This window comes from Portunus trituberculatus, chromosome 37, assembly GCF_017591435.1.
Source record: "Portunus trituberculatus isolate SZX2019 chromosome 37, ASM1759143v1, whole genome shotgun sequence".
Classification (NCBI taxonomy): Eukaryota; Metazoa; Arthropoda; class Malacostraca; order Decapoda; family Portunidae; genus Portunus; species Portunus trituberculatus.
In genome coordinates, this window is record NC_059291.1 from 20,537,228 (window position 1) to 20,554,544 (window position 17,317).

General features: G+C 43.7%; 1 protein-coding gene across 4 annotated transcripts in view; it reads left to right on the forward strand.

Annotated features, from left to right (window-relative positions):
• LOC123514381 (membrane-associated protein Hem-like) overlaps positions 1-17,317 on the forward strand; it is a 215,930-nt gene that overhangs the window by 187,190 nt on the left and 11,423 nt on the right. The window contains exon 26 of one of the 4 annotated variants that reach the window (XM_045272267.1): positions 6,894-6,966. The exons of the other annotated variants lie outside the window; for them this stretch is intronic. Within the exon in view, the coding sequence (XP_045128202.1) occupies positions 6,894-6,923 (30 nt within the window). The 3' untranslated portion in view covers positions 6,924-6,966. The remainder of the gene's footprint in view (positions 1-6,893; positions 6,967-17,317) is intronic. 4 annotated transcript variants of the gene reach the window in all.

Genomic DNA, 17,317 nt, shown 5'->3' on the forward strand with positions numbered 1-17,317 from the left:
AGATGAGCGCGCAGGCCAGTTTGTCTCCTCTCAGGAAATCAGTCAGTAGGGAAAAGCTTCTCTCAGGAATCACTTTGAAATGCATGCAGTGTGGGCACACACTGATTTAGCCCCCTGTGATGATTTCCTGTGGGGATTGGTTTATAACGACCGTCCACAGACCCTGGAAGACCTACAGAACGCCATCCGAACTGAAATAGTCAATATACCGCTCAAAATGCTGGAGAGAGTAGACCAAAGCATCCGAAATCGTCTGAATCAGTGTATTGACAATGGAGGTGGACATTTAAAAGATATTGTCTTTAAAAGTGTAAAAGTAGATCTCCCATGTTGTGTGAAAAGCATAAAAGAAGAATAAAGAATTGTGAAATGCGAACAGGCTTATATTTCATTCTCAAATCAAGAAGTATCCGCGACCCACCCTGTAAACGAACGATTGCATCAGTGCGTCCGTAGCAACGGCGATCGTTCCCTTAATCAAGAATTTTCGTGCCTCATGTTTGAGCTCCAGGCGCGGTTTCTCGAGTCAGATGGCAAATGGAAGTATCTGGCTTCTTTTTCCACCCGTACTGTTGCCACTAGCTCTATATATTTAGGGGTAACGAAGCTATTCTCCCATTCTGAGGGCGACACTTGGCAACCCCAGCGACACGCTGTGTCGAAAGCACCGTGATAAGAGCGAAGGGACGTCTCAGTTCATAACTCACTATGGAACAAGACAGATAATTTTTATTTAGCAGTGCTTCTGAGCCTGACTACAGTGACAGTAATTATGAGGAAGAAACTGAAGAAAGCGAAGGCAGCAGTAGTGAAGACTCGGAAAATGATTCAGAGGATCCACCTGTTTTCTCAGAACAGAGAGAAGACAGAGATAGTGGTGATGGAGAACAGACTCCAAACATCGTATTGAGAACCCAGAGTGGCTCACGGAGACGCAGGCGTGCCTCTCGTGTTCTGGGAAGACGATCAAAGGGGCGTGTATTTACCTATTTCTGTATTACAGGGCCCAAGCTAAGCTCTCTGTGATCTATCTCCTTGTCCATTCCTGTCATATCTCTCTTTCATCTGATTGACACACACCGCATCAACGACATCACTGCTCAGTTTATTCCACTTATCAATGCTACGATGTGGGAAACTGTATTTTCTCACGTCATTTAGACAGATGTCTTTTATTAGCTTTTTTCCATGTCCTCGGAGATGATTACTTGTGGTCACCTTTATCAACTCTCTGTCCAGTATGTCAATCTTGTTCACCAATTTATACATAGTTATGTCTCCTCTTGTTCTTCTCTCTTCTAATGTGGTCAGCCCCAGCTTCCTCAGTCTTTCCTCATAGTCTAACTCCCTGAGTCCTGGTACCATCCTTGTTGCCAGCCTCTGTACCCTTTCCACCTTCTTCACATTTTTCTTCATATGTGTTAACAAGACACATGCTGCATATTCTAACTGGGGTCTTATTAAGGTACATAATATCTTCTTCATCATTCCTTCATCTAGGTAGTGGAATGCAAGGCCACTATTTTGAAGCATGTTATATGTTTTCCCAAAAATCTTGTTAATGTGTTTCTCCGGTGACAAGGTGTTTTGCACGGTTACTCCTAAGTCTTTCTCCTCATTGGTCTCTTTAATTATCTCATCAACCAGCCTGTAATCCCTGTTTGGTCTGTATCTACTTCTTCCCATTTTCATAACATGGGTCTTTGCATATATTAAATTCCATCTGCCACTCCTTACTCCACTCATATATTTTATCAAGATCTTCCTGTAACTTGTTACAATCTTCCACATTCTTTACTCTCCTCATAATTTTAGTATCGTCCGCAAACATGTTCATGTAACTGTCAAATCCTACTGGCATATCATTAACATAAATCAAAAACATGATGGGATCCAGCACTGACCCTTGTGGAACTCCACTGGTTACCTCCTTCCACTCGGACTTCCTTCCTCTCACCACTGTTCTCATTTCTCTTCCCATTAAGTAATTTTCCATCCATTTTGCTAATTTATCATTTACTCCTCCAATCTTCTTTAGTTTCCACATCAGTCTATTGTGTGGTACTTTATCAAAGGCCTTTCTCAAGTCCAGGTAGATAGCATCCACCCATCCCTCTCTATGTTGTAGTATGTCAGTCACTCTTGAATAAAAACATAATAAATTGGATATGCACGATCTTCCTTTTCTGAAACCAAACTGTCTTTCACTCAGAATTTTTTCACATTCTAGATACTCACTCCACTTAGCTTTAATTACTTCTTCACATACCTTGCACAATATACTAGTCAACGATACTGATCTATAATTTAGCAGTTCCATTCTACTTCCATTCTTATATATAGGCACAATGTCAGCTCTTTTCCACTCTTTCGAGACTAATCCTGTTCGTATGGAGGTTTCCACAATATCAAATACGGGGTTCAACAATTGACCCTTACATTCATTTAGCAACCTCCCAGATATGCCATCAGGCCCCATTGATTTATTAATATCCAGATTTCTTATAATTTTCCTTCCTTAGTAACCATGATGTCCTGCATTTGCTTTATTTCCGTAGGACTTCTTCCCATAAAATGCTCCTCCTTTGTAAACACTTTGCAAAAGTTGTCGTTCAAAATTTCAGCTATATCTCCAGCATCCTCATATACTTCTTTCTCATTTTTTACCTTTTCTATTGCCTCCCCTATATTTAGTTTTCCATTTATAAATTTTTAAAACATTTTTGGGTCACTATTACAGTTTTCCACCACCCTCTGTTCATATTCCTTCTGTGCTGTTCTCCTTACTTCAACATATCTATTCCTTGCTGTTTTGTAAACTTCTCTTGATAATACATCACTGTTTTTCTTAAGTTTCTTCCATGCCTTTTCTTTGTTCTTTTTGCTTTTTCACAATTTCTATTAAACCACTGTTTATTATTTAAAGTCCTCTTTCTGTAATATGGCACAAACTTTTTCACAGCAGAGTTATACAAATCCATAAATTTATCGTATTTCAATTGCATATCCCTTTCCTCGTATACCACAGACCAGTCAATTTCATTAAAGAACTTCCTTATATGGTTATAATTTGCCCTATTATAATTTAATTTTTCCTCCCTGCGTTCCACAATCTTATTCGTGCTTAATTCCAGCTCAAAGCTTAGGACATCATGATCGCTTTTCCCCAAGGGACATTCATGTTCAATTTCCTCTTTTAGAGAGATGCCCCTGGTAAATACCAAATCCAACCTTGCTGCAACATCTTGTCCCCTGCACCATGTTGGTGATCTCACCCACTGTGTCATCAAGTTATTTGTTGCTACCTTTAACAGTTCCTCTGCCACAGTCTTCCCACACTATTTCTTTGCAATTAAAACCTCCAACTATCATCACTCTATCCTTTCTGATGACTTCTTGCTTCATTCTGTCTAGAGTATTTCTCATCACCATTTTGTACTGTTCATATTCCCAAGCACTGGTTCTAGATGGTATGTATACTGTTATAATATTAATGTCCCTCTTGCCATCTGTTATAAGCATACTTATCACTTCCTCATTTCTCTTACTATAGTTCACCTCCTTCACTATCAGATCTTCCTTAGTAAGAACCATTATTTCCACTACACATATTATGTCCGGTTCATTATTTCTTAGGTAATCCATACATTCTAGCCTCTTAGACAGAAATCCATCTATATTCGTGTAAGTCACTTGTATTCCATTCTTAGTCTCATTCTTCCATGTAATGTCTATTCCGTCTGTTTTATTCACCACTTCTTTAGCCTCCCATTTCTCATCCTCCAAAAAAACTTAGTCTTTTCCTCCTCTGTTCTTTCGTCATTCCTCTCTTTCACTTCAGTTACAAGCTCTTTCATTTTCATTCGCTCATCCTGTGACATATTTTTTCTTATGTAAATTGTTTTGGTTTCCTCAGAGTCCTTAAGTTTTCAAACCCTCCTCAACAAGGCCTCAGCTGCCACCTGAGACTTGAATTTCAATTTTAATGGTCTATTCTTGCCTTCCTCAAAAGCTCCCAATCTCACACTTTCTTCTACCTCAGCATATAGGTCCTCTTCTTCCACAGAGATCTTGTTCAGTAAAGACTTAATCCTGTCATTTTCCTTATCCCTCCTATCCTGCCAGTTCCTGTTAGTTTCTTTTCTCAATCCTATTATGATCACACATTTTTTCTTTTCAGCAATATCTCTCACCACATACTCATTTTCCTTTAGTGCCTTTACCATTTCCCTCTGTGTAATCCCTTTATTTTCCTCTTCCTGCTTTTTCACTATCTCCCTAAAGGACCTTTGTACCTCTTGATGTTCATGGTTCACTTCTTTCATCCTGGTATCAATTAGATTTAGGTATTCCTCCTTCCTCAAGTCCCCTTCGGATATTTTCATCTCCATTTCCATGAGTTTAGCCTTCATCTCTTCACATTGTTTCCTTAGGTGTTGGTTTTCTTTCTCCATCTCTACTTTTTCCTTCAATAGCTCTTTATTTGCTATCGTTAACAAATAGTTCTCTTCTTTGAACGAATCATTCTCGGCTAGAACTCTATCCAGTTTTTCTTCTATGGACAAAATGTTTAGGAACTTACTTTCCAGTGCCTGAATTCTTGCATCCATATCTAATTTCTCCAGTCCTCTTGGCGTAGTTATAAAACCTTCAAAGTCCCGGGCTTGTCTAGACGCCATGTTTGTTATCATCAGCTGATTACAGCCAAAACAATCACCGCCCACACTCTCCTCTCAGGGACCACTCTCCATATCCCTCACTTTCAACACTATGCGACAGTAGGACATTAACAGGACACTAACTTAGAGGTCCCCGGGCCCTGTAACACCATAGGTATTTTCCTTCTTCCTGTCCACAGCCGGAAACGAGCTGTCCTCTCTCAGCAACAGCGAGTGTGTGTGTGTGTGTGTGTGTGTGTGTGTGTGTGTGTGTGTGAGAGAGAGAGAGAGAGAGAGAGAGAGAGATACTTACATGTTATTTGCTTGAAACTTGATATGAAAAGGGGTGAAAGAATACTCTCTCTCTCTCTCTCTCTCTCTCTCTCTCTCTCTCTCTCTCTCTCTCTCTCTCTCTCTCTCTCTTTGGAAGTGTAGCTACAATTTCTCTTCCAAGATGAGAGAGAGAGAGGGAGAGTGTGTGTGTGTGTTTGCGCGGTGTCATCGCTCACCGAGCTGTTTCTGCTTGACGGATCACACAGCGGGCTTAGGAGGAATCCTTGATAAGGCAATAACTAAACTTTCAGAGGTCATATCGAGCTAGAAAGTACATCATTGTATTCAGAATAACCAAGAGAAAATAATTATTAGTATTCAAACAGTCTTCTGACAATTTCTAGGTTTACCATTTTTACCCATCATGGGATATTGGAAAATAGTTTAATCATCGGAACATACGGGTTAATTACCACTACAACTCCAGTGACGTCCTAAAAAGTACTGCTAGAGGCTTGCTGACAACTTCCTTGCATTCCTTTAGAACCCTTGGATATACTTCATCAGGTCCTGGTGACTTGAATTTCTTTAGTCTATCTATCTCCTGTTCTACCATCGCCTTAGTTATATGAATATCTGTCAGCTTTTCACTATCCTCTGCCCTAAATATCTGTTCAGTATCTGGGATTTCCTGTGTGTTCTCCTGGGTGAAAACAGTTAAAAATACTCGTTCATAATTTTACTAATCTCTTCTTCAGAACTAGCCGTTTCCCCATTTGTTGTCCTTAATGGAGCTATTCCTTCTCTACTTTTCGTCTTGTATAGCTGAAAAAATCCCTTGGGGTCCGTCCTTGCTTGGCTGGCTACCCTCAACTCATATTCGCTTTTAGTTTTCCTCATTAACCTCTTAACTGTTCTTACTAATTCATGGTATAGTGGCCTTAAAGCCTCATCTCCTGCCTTTAGCCTCTTATATATATTCCTTTTTTGCCCTATGCATCGTTTTAATTTGTCTGTCATCCACTTAGGGTCGTTGCTTCATGATTTTATTGTTTTAAATGGAATGTTGGCTATCTGACCATCACATATTTTATTTAGGAAGTCGGTATAGATCTCACCAACCCCTAGCTGATCGGTATTCCTCCCATGTTCTAATCCAGCTTCCCCCTCCGCCTCACTCTCTCTCTGTCCCACTCCGACTTTGCACTTCCCCCCCTTCTCTGCTCCTCCCTTCCTTCTACCTGACTATCTCTTCCCTGCCAAGCAACTCGTAAATAGTCCCTTAAGCCTTCAAAATTATCCTTCCTGAAGTCAGGTACTTTCCTTTTGTTCATTTTTCTAAAAGTTTCATGCCATTTCAATGTACACCATATTTCTTTGTGATCACTGCCGATGGGATCGGCTGCACTGCCCCTCAGTTAATTTTCGGCGCGCATCATGTTCACACGCGCTGCGCTTCCGTCTCTGTTTCACTTCTTGAACTTTTCAAGTGCTTTCTCTGCTGGTTTCTTCGTGTTTTCATGGCGGAGCACCTTAATGGGCAGCATGCTCATCCAGAGCAGCCTGCTGCTGCTCGGGAGAGTAGTTTGCTGATGGATGGGGCTGCTTCCACACCTGGTTCTTCTGGCTCTCAATCATCGTCTAAGCCTTCTAGAAGGGTTTCCTCGAGACCAGACTGCACCAGGGTCTTGGGCAGTTTCCTCTAGGACCCTCATTCTGTTTGTGTTAATTGCAGGGATATCTGCAACCCAGGACATTAGTGTTTTGTCCCAGGATGAGCTAACAGCTGGGGATTCAGCTTCCCAGCAGGGCACTAAGCTTCCTGTTGCTATTGACCCTCTTTGTTTTTGAAGTCTTGGCAGGAGGAGGTGCTTGCTTCTGTCAACTCTCTTGTTGCTTCTCAGATAGGAGATTTATGTGGTTCTGTGCCTCCCCCCCCACCTACTGACCCCTCTCTTCCAGCTGTGCCCTCGTCTTCGGACCCGGACCTGATGCAGTTCAGTGTTCTGCCTCCCTAGAGTCCTGACGCAAAAAGGTGTGTAAAGTCACACAGAGTCAGGGGGCCAGGGGGAGCTGTCCGAGGACTAGAGGTGCCTCTTAAGCGTTCACGTCCACCTAAGGATGACGCTAGGAGGATCAAGAAGTCCCGCCCCACCTCAGTGGTGTCCGGCTACCCCTCTTCTCGGGACCGGTCGGTGGGGGAGAACTGGGGAAGGTGGGCTGGCGCGGTAGGCCTGCCTCCCACGCCCTGCCCGTGGCCTTGGGTGAAGGCCCGGCTGGGAAAGACACTTGCCCTCTTGCCTTGTCTCCCCGCCCACAGGATGGCATGCTCACACCTTACCCACGTGCTGCCTCCTCTGTCCGTTCAGCCAACAGGGGCCCAGTGTCTGACGACCCCCTTACGGCCCAACAAACCCGCTGTCCTGCTCCTACAAGTCTTCACAGCGGTCATGTTGCCTCTGTTTCAGCTGGTGTGTCTCCTCCTCGGCACGACCCGACACGCTCAGACAGCCGTCGTCCTGGAGGTGATCTTTTTCTGGCAGATGCTTACGATCGGCGTGTCCTGCTTGGCTCTCCTCACCCTTCTTGTTCTGGGTGGCAGGATTCAGGGGCCTCGCCGTCTCTGAGGCCTGATGCCCACCAACTCACAGAGTCATGACGTTGTACAGGCCTGGAGGGGAAGCATGAGTTCCTACTCATGGCTCCTCCATGTACCATCGATTGAACTACATTGACTCAGTATTTGAGGATGCAATGGGCCAGCTTTGACCTGAGACCCTGGGTCAGACCCCAAAGCACGCATGGTTCCACTGTACCATGGTGGCCCACAAGAAAGGGACCCATCCTCCTTGGAAGGGCACAGCCTGTCAGGGTTTTCATGGAGCAAGCCGACAGTGCTTATTTGAAGGCAAATGAGAAGAAACCAACCTCATTTGGCTATCCTTCAGGCAGGTTCGCTAAGATTTACAGTGTGGCGGGTCAGGAGGTTTACGGGAAAGCTGCCTTAGTTAATCCTAGCCTCCACGCTGCCCTGCATCCTAGTGCTAGAGAGCCTCGCGTCCTCCGTGAACACCCGGAGGTGGCCAGGATGAAAGGGGTGGTCGCCAGGTCTAGAGACACCCTTGTTACGTTCACCGATTAAACTGGTAAGATTGGCATCGGGGAGCCGGTGAACAATAACAATAAAAAAAAAACACTGCAGGTTCAACTGGTGAGGAAATGCAAAGGGGGCACTTTAAAAAGCTATTTTAATAACCCATAATGATATTGACACACATAGATATAACATGAAACATGAAACACAGATATATAACATGAAACACAGGAAAATGACATACACATATACATATAACACAGTAATAAATACAACAATAAAGAACCCTACTTAATACCTAACAATAATCCTAATCCTATATAGAGGCAATGTGGAAAACACAGGACGAGGGGAAGTGATACTTATGCGGTGTCGCAGTGGTGAAGTGCTGGGTGATGGTTGATCCCACGGTAGACCCAAGAGGTGTTGTGTTCACTGGTTGAGGCCTGGACCTCAACTTGCTTTCCAGAAAGCCAAGTTCTGGTTGAGTCGAATGGGGCCGCATGAATCTAACTTCGGGACAGTAGCGGGGCTTCATGAAACGGTGACGTGGAGGGTTCATGAGACGGTGGCGTGGAAGGTGAGGCGGAGAGGTGGCGAACGAGGTAACAAGCGGAGGAGGTGATGGTAGTGGAGTATGTTACGGGCGGGCCGTAACATTTCCTCCCCCCTAAGACCTCCGTAATGGGCTCATGAAGGAGGTGAGATGGGAGATCTTGATAAGGCGTCGGCGATGATGTTGTCCACCCCCTTGATATGGTGGACTTCCAAGTTGAAGGGTTGAGTTAACAAGGCCCACCTAAGAATGCGTTGGTTTCGGTTCTTCATGGCGTGAAGGAAGGCCAGAGGATTGTGATTGGTGAAGACCTTCGTAGTTTGAGGACCAGGATGAAGGTAGCACTCAAAACGTTGGAGCGCCAGGACGAGTGCCAGAGCCTCCTTCTCGATGGTGGAGTAGTTGAGTTGATGTTTCTTCAGCTTGGCGGAGTGATAGGCGATGGGATGGAGGATTCCGCTTGTGGGGTCCGTTAGTAGTAGGACAGCACCCACTCCAACTCCACTCGCGTCCACTTGTAGATGGAAGGGGCGGGAGTGATCCGGCGTCCAGACCACTGGTTCCGAGGAGAGAACGCCTTGAGGTGTTGGAAGGCTTGGTCACAGGTCGGGGTCCAGTGGAAGGGGACGGAAGTGCTGATAAGGTCCGTCAGGGGGGCGGCCAGGGTGGAGAAGTTCCTACAGAATCTTCTGTAGAAACCAGCCATCCCCAAGAACCTCATGAGAGCTTTCCTGGTGGTAGGGACAGGAAGCCAAGGATGGCCTCCACGTTAGCTCTCTTGGGCGAACCTTGCCGTTCCCCACCACATGTCCCAGGTAGACCACCGTAGACTTCCCGAAGGTGGACTTGGCCAGGTTGATTGTAAGCTCGGCTTCCTGCAACCGACCCATCAGCCTCTGAAGACAGGTCAGATGTGTCGCCCAGTCGTCCACAGTCACCACCAGGTAGTCCAGATATGCAGATGTTCCCTTCAAGTCCTGGGTGATGTAATTTATAGCCCTCTGGAAGGTGGCGGGAGCATTAGACAAGCCAAAGGGTATCGGTGTGTATTGGTATAGTCCGAAGGGGGTGATGAAGGTGGATATTATTCGGGCCTCGTCCGAGAGGGGAATCTGGTAGTAACCTTTAAGTAAGTCTATAGTGGTTACAAATTTGGCTACTCCTATACTATCTATAAGGTCCTCTATCAAGGGTAATGGGTAAGAGTCTGGCACCGTCACTTTATTTAATTTCCTGTAGTCGGTGCAAAATCGACTACTACCATCTGGCTTAGATGTTAACAGGCAGGGAGAAGCCCAGGGAGATATACTAGGTTCTGCAAGGTGATGACAGAGCAGATAGTCTACCTCTTTTTTCATCAAGTCTCTTTTAATGGGTGAAATGCGATAGGCTGGTTGTCTTATAGGCTTGATGTCATTAGATATTAATGTTATGTCATGTTGAATAGTAGTACAAAGTCCTGGAAGGTCACCTGTGATTTCTGAAAAGTCTAGCAATAACTTTTTAAGATCAGACTGTTGTGAAGGTGTTAAGGAAAGAAACACCTCATCAAGGTTGGACATGATTTGGCTGTTTGAGGGCGTCCTTTAGGTGACGAGAAGAGGAATTCGATGTCGGACTCTTCCTCGGGGCACAGGACCAGACTCCTTCCTACCAGACATACAGGTACAGTGCGAGACAAGTCGTCCTCTGGTTCTCTGGAGTGGTAAGGTTTCATTAGATTAATATGAACTAGTTGGGAATCCTTACGACGGTCAGGAGTGTGGACCACATAATTTAATGGACTTAGTTTTTGAGCCACAACATAAGGTCCCATGAACTTACTGTGAAGAGCATTGCCTGGAGTGGGAGAAAAAGTAAAACCTTGTCTCCTGGTTTGAAACTTCTCATGACAGATTTGGGAAGAGAATTCTGTTGCATTTTAGTTTGAGATTTGAGGAAGTTTGATTTAGCAAAGATCTGACTTCACTGATTTTATTCTTAAGGTTACTGATGTAGTCAGACACACTGGGGCTTGAAGGAGTATTTTGAGTAAACCATTGATCCTTTAATATTTTGAGAGGCCCCTGATCTGTCTACCATAGAGTAATTCAAAAGGGAGTAACCTAAAGAATCTTGAGGAGATTCTCTTAAAGCGAAGAGAAGGAAAGAAATACTTTCATCCCAGTCTCCTTGATGCTCCAAGCAATACTTCTTCATCATGGATTTTAATGTTTGGTGAAACCGCTCCAGACAGCCTTGGGATTGGGGTGGTAAGCCGAGGAGGTAACATGGTCGATGTTTAGCTCATTCACTATCTGTTGGAAAAATGGCTAGTGAAATTGCTACCCTTGTCAGACTGAATTTGTTTTGGAATTCCTACCGAGGTGAAAAAATGTATTAGATGTTTTACAATGGTCTTTGATGTGATGTTCTTAAGAGGAATGCTTCAGGGTACCTGGTAGTGGGATCCATGAGGGTTAACAAATACTGATTCCCTCGTTTGGTTTTGGGTAAGGGCCCTACGCAGTCTAGAATGATCTTTTCGAAGGGCTCCGTCTGAACTGGAATAGGCGTCAGAGGAGCTGGCACAAGGCGTTCGTTAGGCTTACCCACAATTTGACATATGTGACATGTTTTTACATAGTGTGACACATCCTTTTTCATTCCTGGCCAAAAAAATGTTGAAGAGCCTTCTTGTAGGTTTTTGGATGCCTAGATGACCTGACAATCCATCATGAGCTAGTTCTATAATGGCTGGTCTTACAGACAAGGGATGACAACTTGATGTGTTTCTGACCAGGTGTCTAGTTGTTTCAGTTCAGGAGGTCTGTAGGCACGCATCAGGACTCCTTCCTGATAATAAAAACAAGGCAATTTAGACATATCCTTTGTCTCACTGGCAACATGTCTGATCTTAGCCAAAGTGAGATCCTGTTCCTGAGCATTAATCAAATTCTCCTTTGAAATGATGTTATTGTACAAGTTGTCAGTAGAGGCAATCATTGGTGGAGGAGGTGGTGAAAGGGCAGGGGACTTGGACTGAGACCTGGTGACTGCACACACTGGGAAGAAGTGAGGGATGTTTCGTCCAGGGTCTTAGTGGGACTTTCTGTTAAGGGAGAATCAAGAACAATTAAGTTTGGAACAGCCAAGTTACCCGCAAGATCATTACCCAGTACAAGATGTACCCCGGTACTGGCAGTTCACCAGGTTTAATGGCTACCTCAACCTCTCCTGAAATGAAGGGCACTGTAAGCTAATTTTAGCCAAGGGATAGGAGAGCTGTGATTCGAGACCTGTAAGGATCACCTTCTCCCAGTGAAAGCCTGTTTGATGTTAGGGATGACATCTTCCCTTAAGATGGATTGGGCAGCACCTGTATCACGCAGAACCTTGACATTTATTGCCTTGTCTTTACCATCAGTCAGGGACACTTTACCTTGATACATGTACGAGTCATAAAGTTCTAGAGGAGAGTTGACAGGGTTAGCTAGGGCCACTGGTTTCTTGTTCTCAAATGTGTTAGGTTTAGGGGCCACAAAAGAAAGTTGACGTTGAGAGGCCTTGCAATTTGGGTGTCTACATTTTTGGATCGTGTGTCCTGGTTTCTTACAGTATGTACACCAGGGGGAATAATATGCATTTGGCGAGAATCCGGTCGGCTTACCACCCGCGCCCCCAAAACCTTCCCCAAAGGAGGACCTAACATTAGATAGTGAACCACGACCTCTACTACCCAGGGATCCCATCAACAAAGCAAACGCATCAGCCACTTTAGCGGCAGACATAAGATCACTCTCTCCCCGTTCTTCCATTTTTCCAGGACCATTAGATTGAGCAACTCCGAAAAGGTGGTAATGTTAAGGGCGGCTAACCATTTCTTAAATTGTCTTAGTTTCTCACTAGCAAATTCAACATAGGTGTGAGACTCTGGTTTCACATACTTTCGAAACTGTTGTCTGTATCCATCAGAAGTGATAGAGTAGGCGTCTAGAATGTTACCTTTGATCTCTTCATATTCTACCTCATCACTAAGGCCATTGTATACCCTATAAGCTTTTCCTACTAGCTTAGGGACAAGGAGAGACACCCACTGATCCTTGGGCCATTTATTCCTATTAGCAATGCTCTCAAAAGCGCGAAATGACCCGTCAACATCAGATTCATCAAAAGGGGGAACTAGCGGAGCAGCTGTAGCAGGATTAAAGCTTGATAACTTTTTCTTTATATCCATTTCTTCCCCTCTAAATTTAGCGTCATTTCGTAGGGCTAACTCCTGAATTTCTAACTCTTTCTCCTGCCTTTTAAGTTGTAACTGAAATTCTCTCTCTTTGTCTTTATCTTCTTTTTCTGCCTGTAGTTGCATTGGTTTTTCCTGTAGTTGCATTTCTTTTGCTTCTTTTTCTGCCTGTAGTTGCATTTGTTTTTCATGCATCCGGTATTCTAGTTTAAGCTTCTCAATTTCCCACTGACTTATCCTACTCTTATCCTGTTCTTCCTGGGGACTGTGTATTATAGTCCTTGTAGAGGCTGACATGGGAGTTAACTCTTCTATGGCATTTCCTAGCAACTGACCTTCTTGCACTAGATGTTCAACAACTACATTCTTAATGACCTCTTTAGTCATCTGAGACGTGATGGGAACATCAAAATGTTTAGCGATGGTCTTCCATTGGTCCTTTTTGATATTAGCACCTTTAAGTTGTTCCAGAGAAGGGTCGGCACAAAAATCTTCAACGTTAAACTGAGCGGAAGCCATATTAAATAGATGTTAAACAACAACAAAAAAAAATGATAAGCGAATTACTTAAGTGAGGAACTTGGCAGAGTGATAATAAAGGCAACCTTGAAATTACCTAGATTATACTTAAGTAAACACTTATGAGTACAATCACTAATGAGGGTAAACTAGAGAGTTACGGCATTAAGAGGATCCGGATTACTCTAGTTACGAGACTTGAGTGAGGAGCGGGTTGTACTGAGACTTGTTATTGATAAGGAGGCGGATTAGTCTGAGAGACTAGTTAAAATGGCCGATTCTAACTAGCGAGAAAAATGATCCGCGAAGTGAGGGATTGAGGGTTCGCATGAACATATGATGATCCCAACACTTGGATAACACTTATTACACACCTGCCTATGTGCAAAAATAGAGATAAGTGCTATCGGTGAACACGCCTTTCTACCTGGTTTCCTGCTCTACCACTGCTATGCGATACCAATGAAAGTCACGAAGCACGTTTAACCCAAAAGGAGCTACTTGATCGCACAAAGGTAAATTTAAACCACACGCAGAGTAAGTCACAGAAAAAACACATCAAAGTCACAACACCACAGAAACACAAGCAATCACAGAAAAAATGGTCACTGGAAAAATGGAACACTGAACATGGGTTATAATAGTCCTGTCACGGTCGCCAATTGTTACGTTCACCGGTTAAACTGGTAAGATTGGCATCGGGAGCCGGTGAACAATAACAATAAAAAAAAACACTGCAGGTTCAACTGGTGAGGAAATGCAAAGGGGCACTTTAAAAAGCTATTTTAATAACCCATAATGATATTGACACATAGATATAACATGAAACATGAAACACAGATATATAACATGAAACACAGGAAAATGACAAACACATATACATATAACACAGTAATAAATACAACAATATAGAACCCAACTTAATACCTAACAATAATCCTAATCCTATATAGAGGCAATGTGGAAAACACGGGACGAGGGGAAGTGATACTTATGCGGTGTCGCAGTGGTGAAGTGCTGGGTGATGGTTGATCCTGGGGGTGGTTTTGCGGCTCTCACTCTTCTCATCCTGGTGTGCAAGGAGGGGGATGGAAGGTCAAGCCTTTTCAGAAGTGATGCCCTTCATCTCCAGGGGGTAGTTGCGGGCTGTCTAGCCCGCAGGTGGGAGGAATGGCTCAAGATAGGGGCAGAGACGTGGATCCTCGACGTTCTAAGGGATTCCACTTCAAGGAACCCAGAGGCTATGCCCCAGGATCACTCAAAGGACAAGCACTTTGGTTGGAGATCCAGCAACTAAAGGCCAAGGGTGCCATAGAAGAAGAACCCCCTACTCCGGGTTTTTACAGCTACATGTTTGTCGTTCCAAAGGCCTCGTGAGGTTTCCGACCCATCATCGACTTCTCTATCCTAAACAAGTACATCGTCACCACCAAGTTCAAGATGGGGATGGTCACCACTAGGTCACCACTAGGAAGGTTGACCTGAGATTGAGGAAGGTTGACCTGAGACTGAGGAAGATTGACCTGAGACTGAGGAAGGTTGACCTGAGTGACTGGGAATACAGGCAACCCCTACTTTATGAAGGTTCACACAACGAAATTTTGCTACAACGAAGGTTTCCTTTTACTACCATCTGCTCATTTAATGAACACCAAACTCGATTTAACAAAATTTTATCCAGGTAATTTTTTCCAGGTTTGAAAGCCCCGCCGTATCACGCAAGTTGACAAGCTTTTGAATACACCAGCGCCTCTCGTGGACAAAACACACACCACTCACTCCCCTAGTTTAAAACAATAACAGTGTCAGCAGCAGCTCATCATCCCTTGCTCTACGTGCCACCAAAACCCCCTGCAATGTCATCTAGTGTTGCTAAGAAAACCAGGAAGTCTCTTAGTCTCGAAGTGAAGCTGGATATTATTCACAGACACGAGAGAGGCGAGAAAACCAACAGCATTGCTTCCCACCATGGCTTGACTCCATCTACTGTCTACCATTTTCAAGTCAGCACACTCTATTAAGAAGGCTGGTGAGATCATATCTTCCTTGCAAGCTAAAAGAACCACCTGAATTTGTGACTCTGCAATGGATAAAATGAAGAGCCTTGTGGAAATATGGTACATAAGTTTTGTATGCGGTACAATGATCAGCGCCCTTTGTTTACATTCCACAGGTTGCCAGCTAGCGTATTTCCCACTCCACTCTCCCTCCCTTCATAAATTTAAGATCATCAACATTATAAAGTTACTTACATACATATATTAGTGTACATTATAATGACTTAGTCTTAAATCAAACTGCTTAAATGTTTGACTTCATAATTTTTACTTTCATTAACCCATTCGCCCCAGAAGTTAGAAAACATGCACCGCGCTCCATCCGGGCGGCCTGCGCACGCCAAGATTTGAAGCTTTAGTATTGAATAATCAATGTTTTAGCCATAAATTCAATATATTCATCACATACTATATATCAGGATGTGTAAAAATATTTGTATGTTACAATACACTTCTCATTGCTATGATAAAAAGGAAAACAATACAAAATTTTACTTTTTATATTTTATTAAATTTTTTTTTTTTTTTTTTCTTTTATTACAGTTCGGGAGATTTCTCCCTGAATCTCTTGGGTGGTGGTGCTGTGATGGCGGAGGTGGAGGGCTGTGAGGGAAAGGCGGAGGTGGAGGGGAGTGCGGTAAAGCCGGAGGTGGAGGGCTGTGAGGGAAAGGCGGAGGTGGAGGGGAGTGCGGTGAAGCCGGAGGTGGAGGGCTGTGAGGGAAAGGCGAAGATGGAGGGGAGTGCTGTGAAGTCGGAGGTGGAGGGCTATGGGCTGGTGGTGGTGAGGGTGGGTAGAGGAGGCGTCTTGTATTGGGTGGTGGGGAGTGGTGGCTCCAGGCATAGAGGGTGGTGGCGGACCCTCACCACCCCTACTTCATCCCCACCAGGATCCTCAGACTTGTGGAAAGAGAAAGATAAAATTTAGATTTCATTCAATAAAATAAAGCCTCCATAATATATACAGTACAATATATACAGGCAACCTCCATTTAACGAAGGTTCACACAACGAAATTTCGCTATAACGAAGGTTTCATTTTACTACCATCTGCTTGTTTAACGAACACAAAACTCGCTTTAACGAAGTTTTATCCAGGTATTTTTTTTTCCAAATTTGAAAGTCCTATCGTATCATGCAAGCTGACAGGCTTTTGAATACATCAGGAGCTGCTGGTACTAAGGAGAAATCCTGAGACACCTGTAGAATAAAGATCAAGATCAAGCCTCTCGTGGACAACACAGGCTCTGCCGATACAAAGACCTGACTCAGAAGAAATTCTGTGTCACCTGTAGCATCAAGATCAAGATCAAGATCACACGCACCACTCACTGCCCAGTCAAAACATAACAGCGTCACCAGCAGCTCATCTTCCTTAGTTCAACTTACCACCAAAACGCCCTGCAATGTGGCCTAACTTCCTAAGAAGACCAGGAAGTGTCTTACTCTCGAAGTGAAGCTGGGTATTATTCACAGACAAGAGAAAGGCCAGAAAACTAATAACATTGCTTCCCACCATGGCTTGACTCCATCTTCTGTCTACTATTTTCAAGTCAAGAGACTCTATTAAGAAGGCTAGTGAGACCTCATCTTCCTTGCAAGCTAAAAGAACCACCAGAACTCGTGACTGTACAGTAGATAAAATGGAAAGCCTTGTGGAAATGTGGTACATAAGTTTTGTATGCGGTACCATGATGCGCACTTTGTTTACATTCCACAGGTTGCCGGTTAGTGTATTTCCCGTTTCACTCTCCCTCCCTTCATAAAGTTAAGATCATCAACATTATAAAGTTACGTACATACATACATTAGTGTACATTATAATGACTTAAATTAAACTACCTAAATGTTTAACTTCATAATTTTTACTTTCAATAAACCTTTTACTGTACTATGATGCACTCTCGCTTTGTTTACTCTCAATGGAAGTTCAAATCAGGG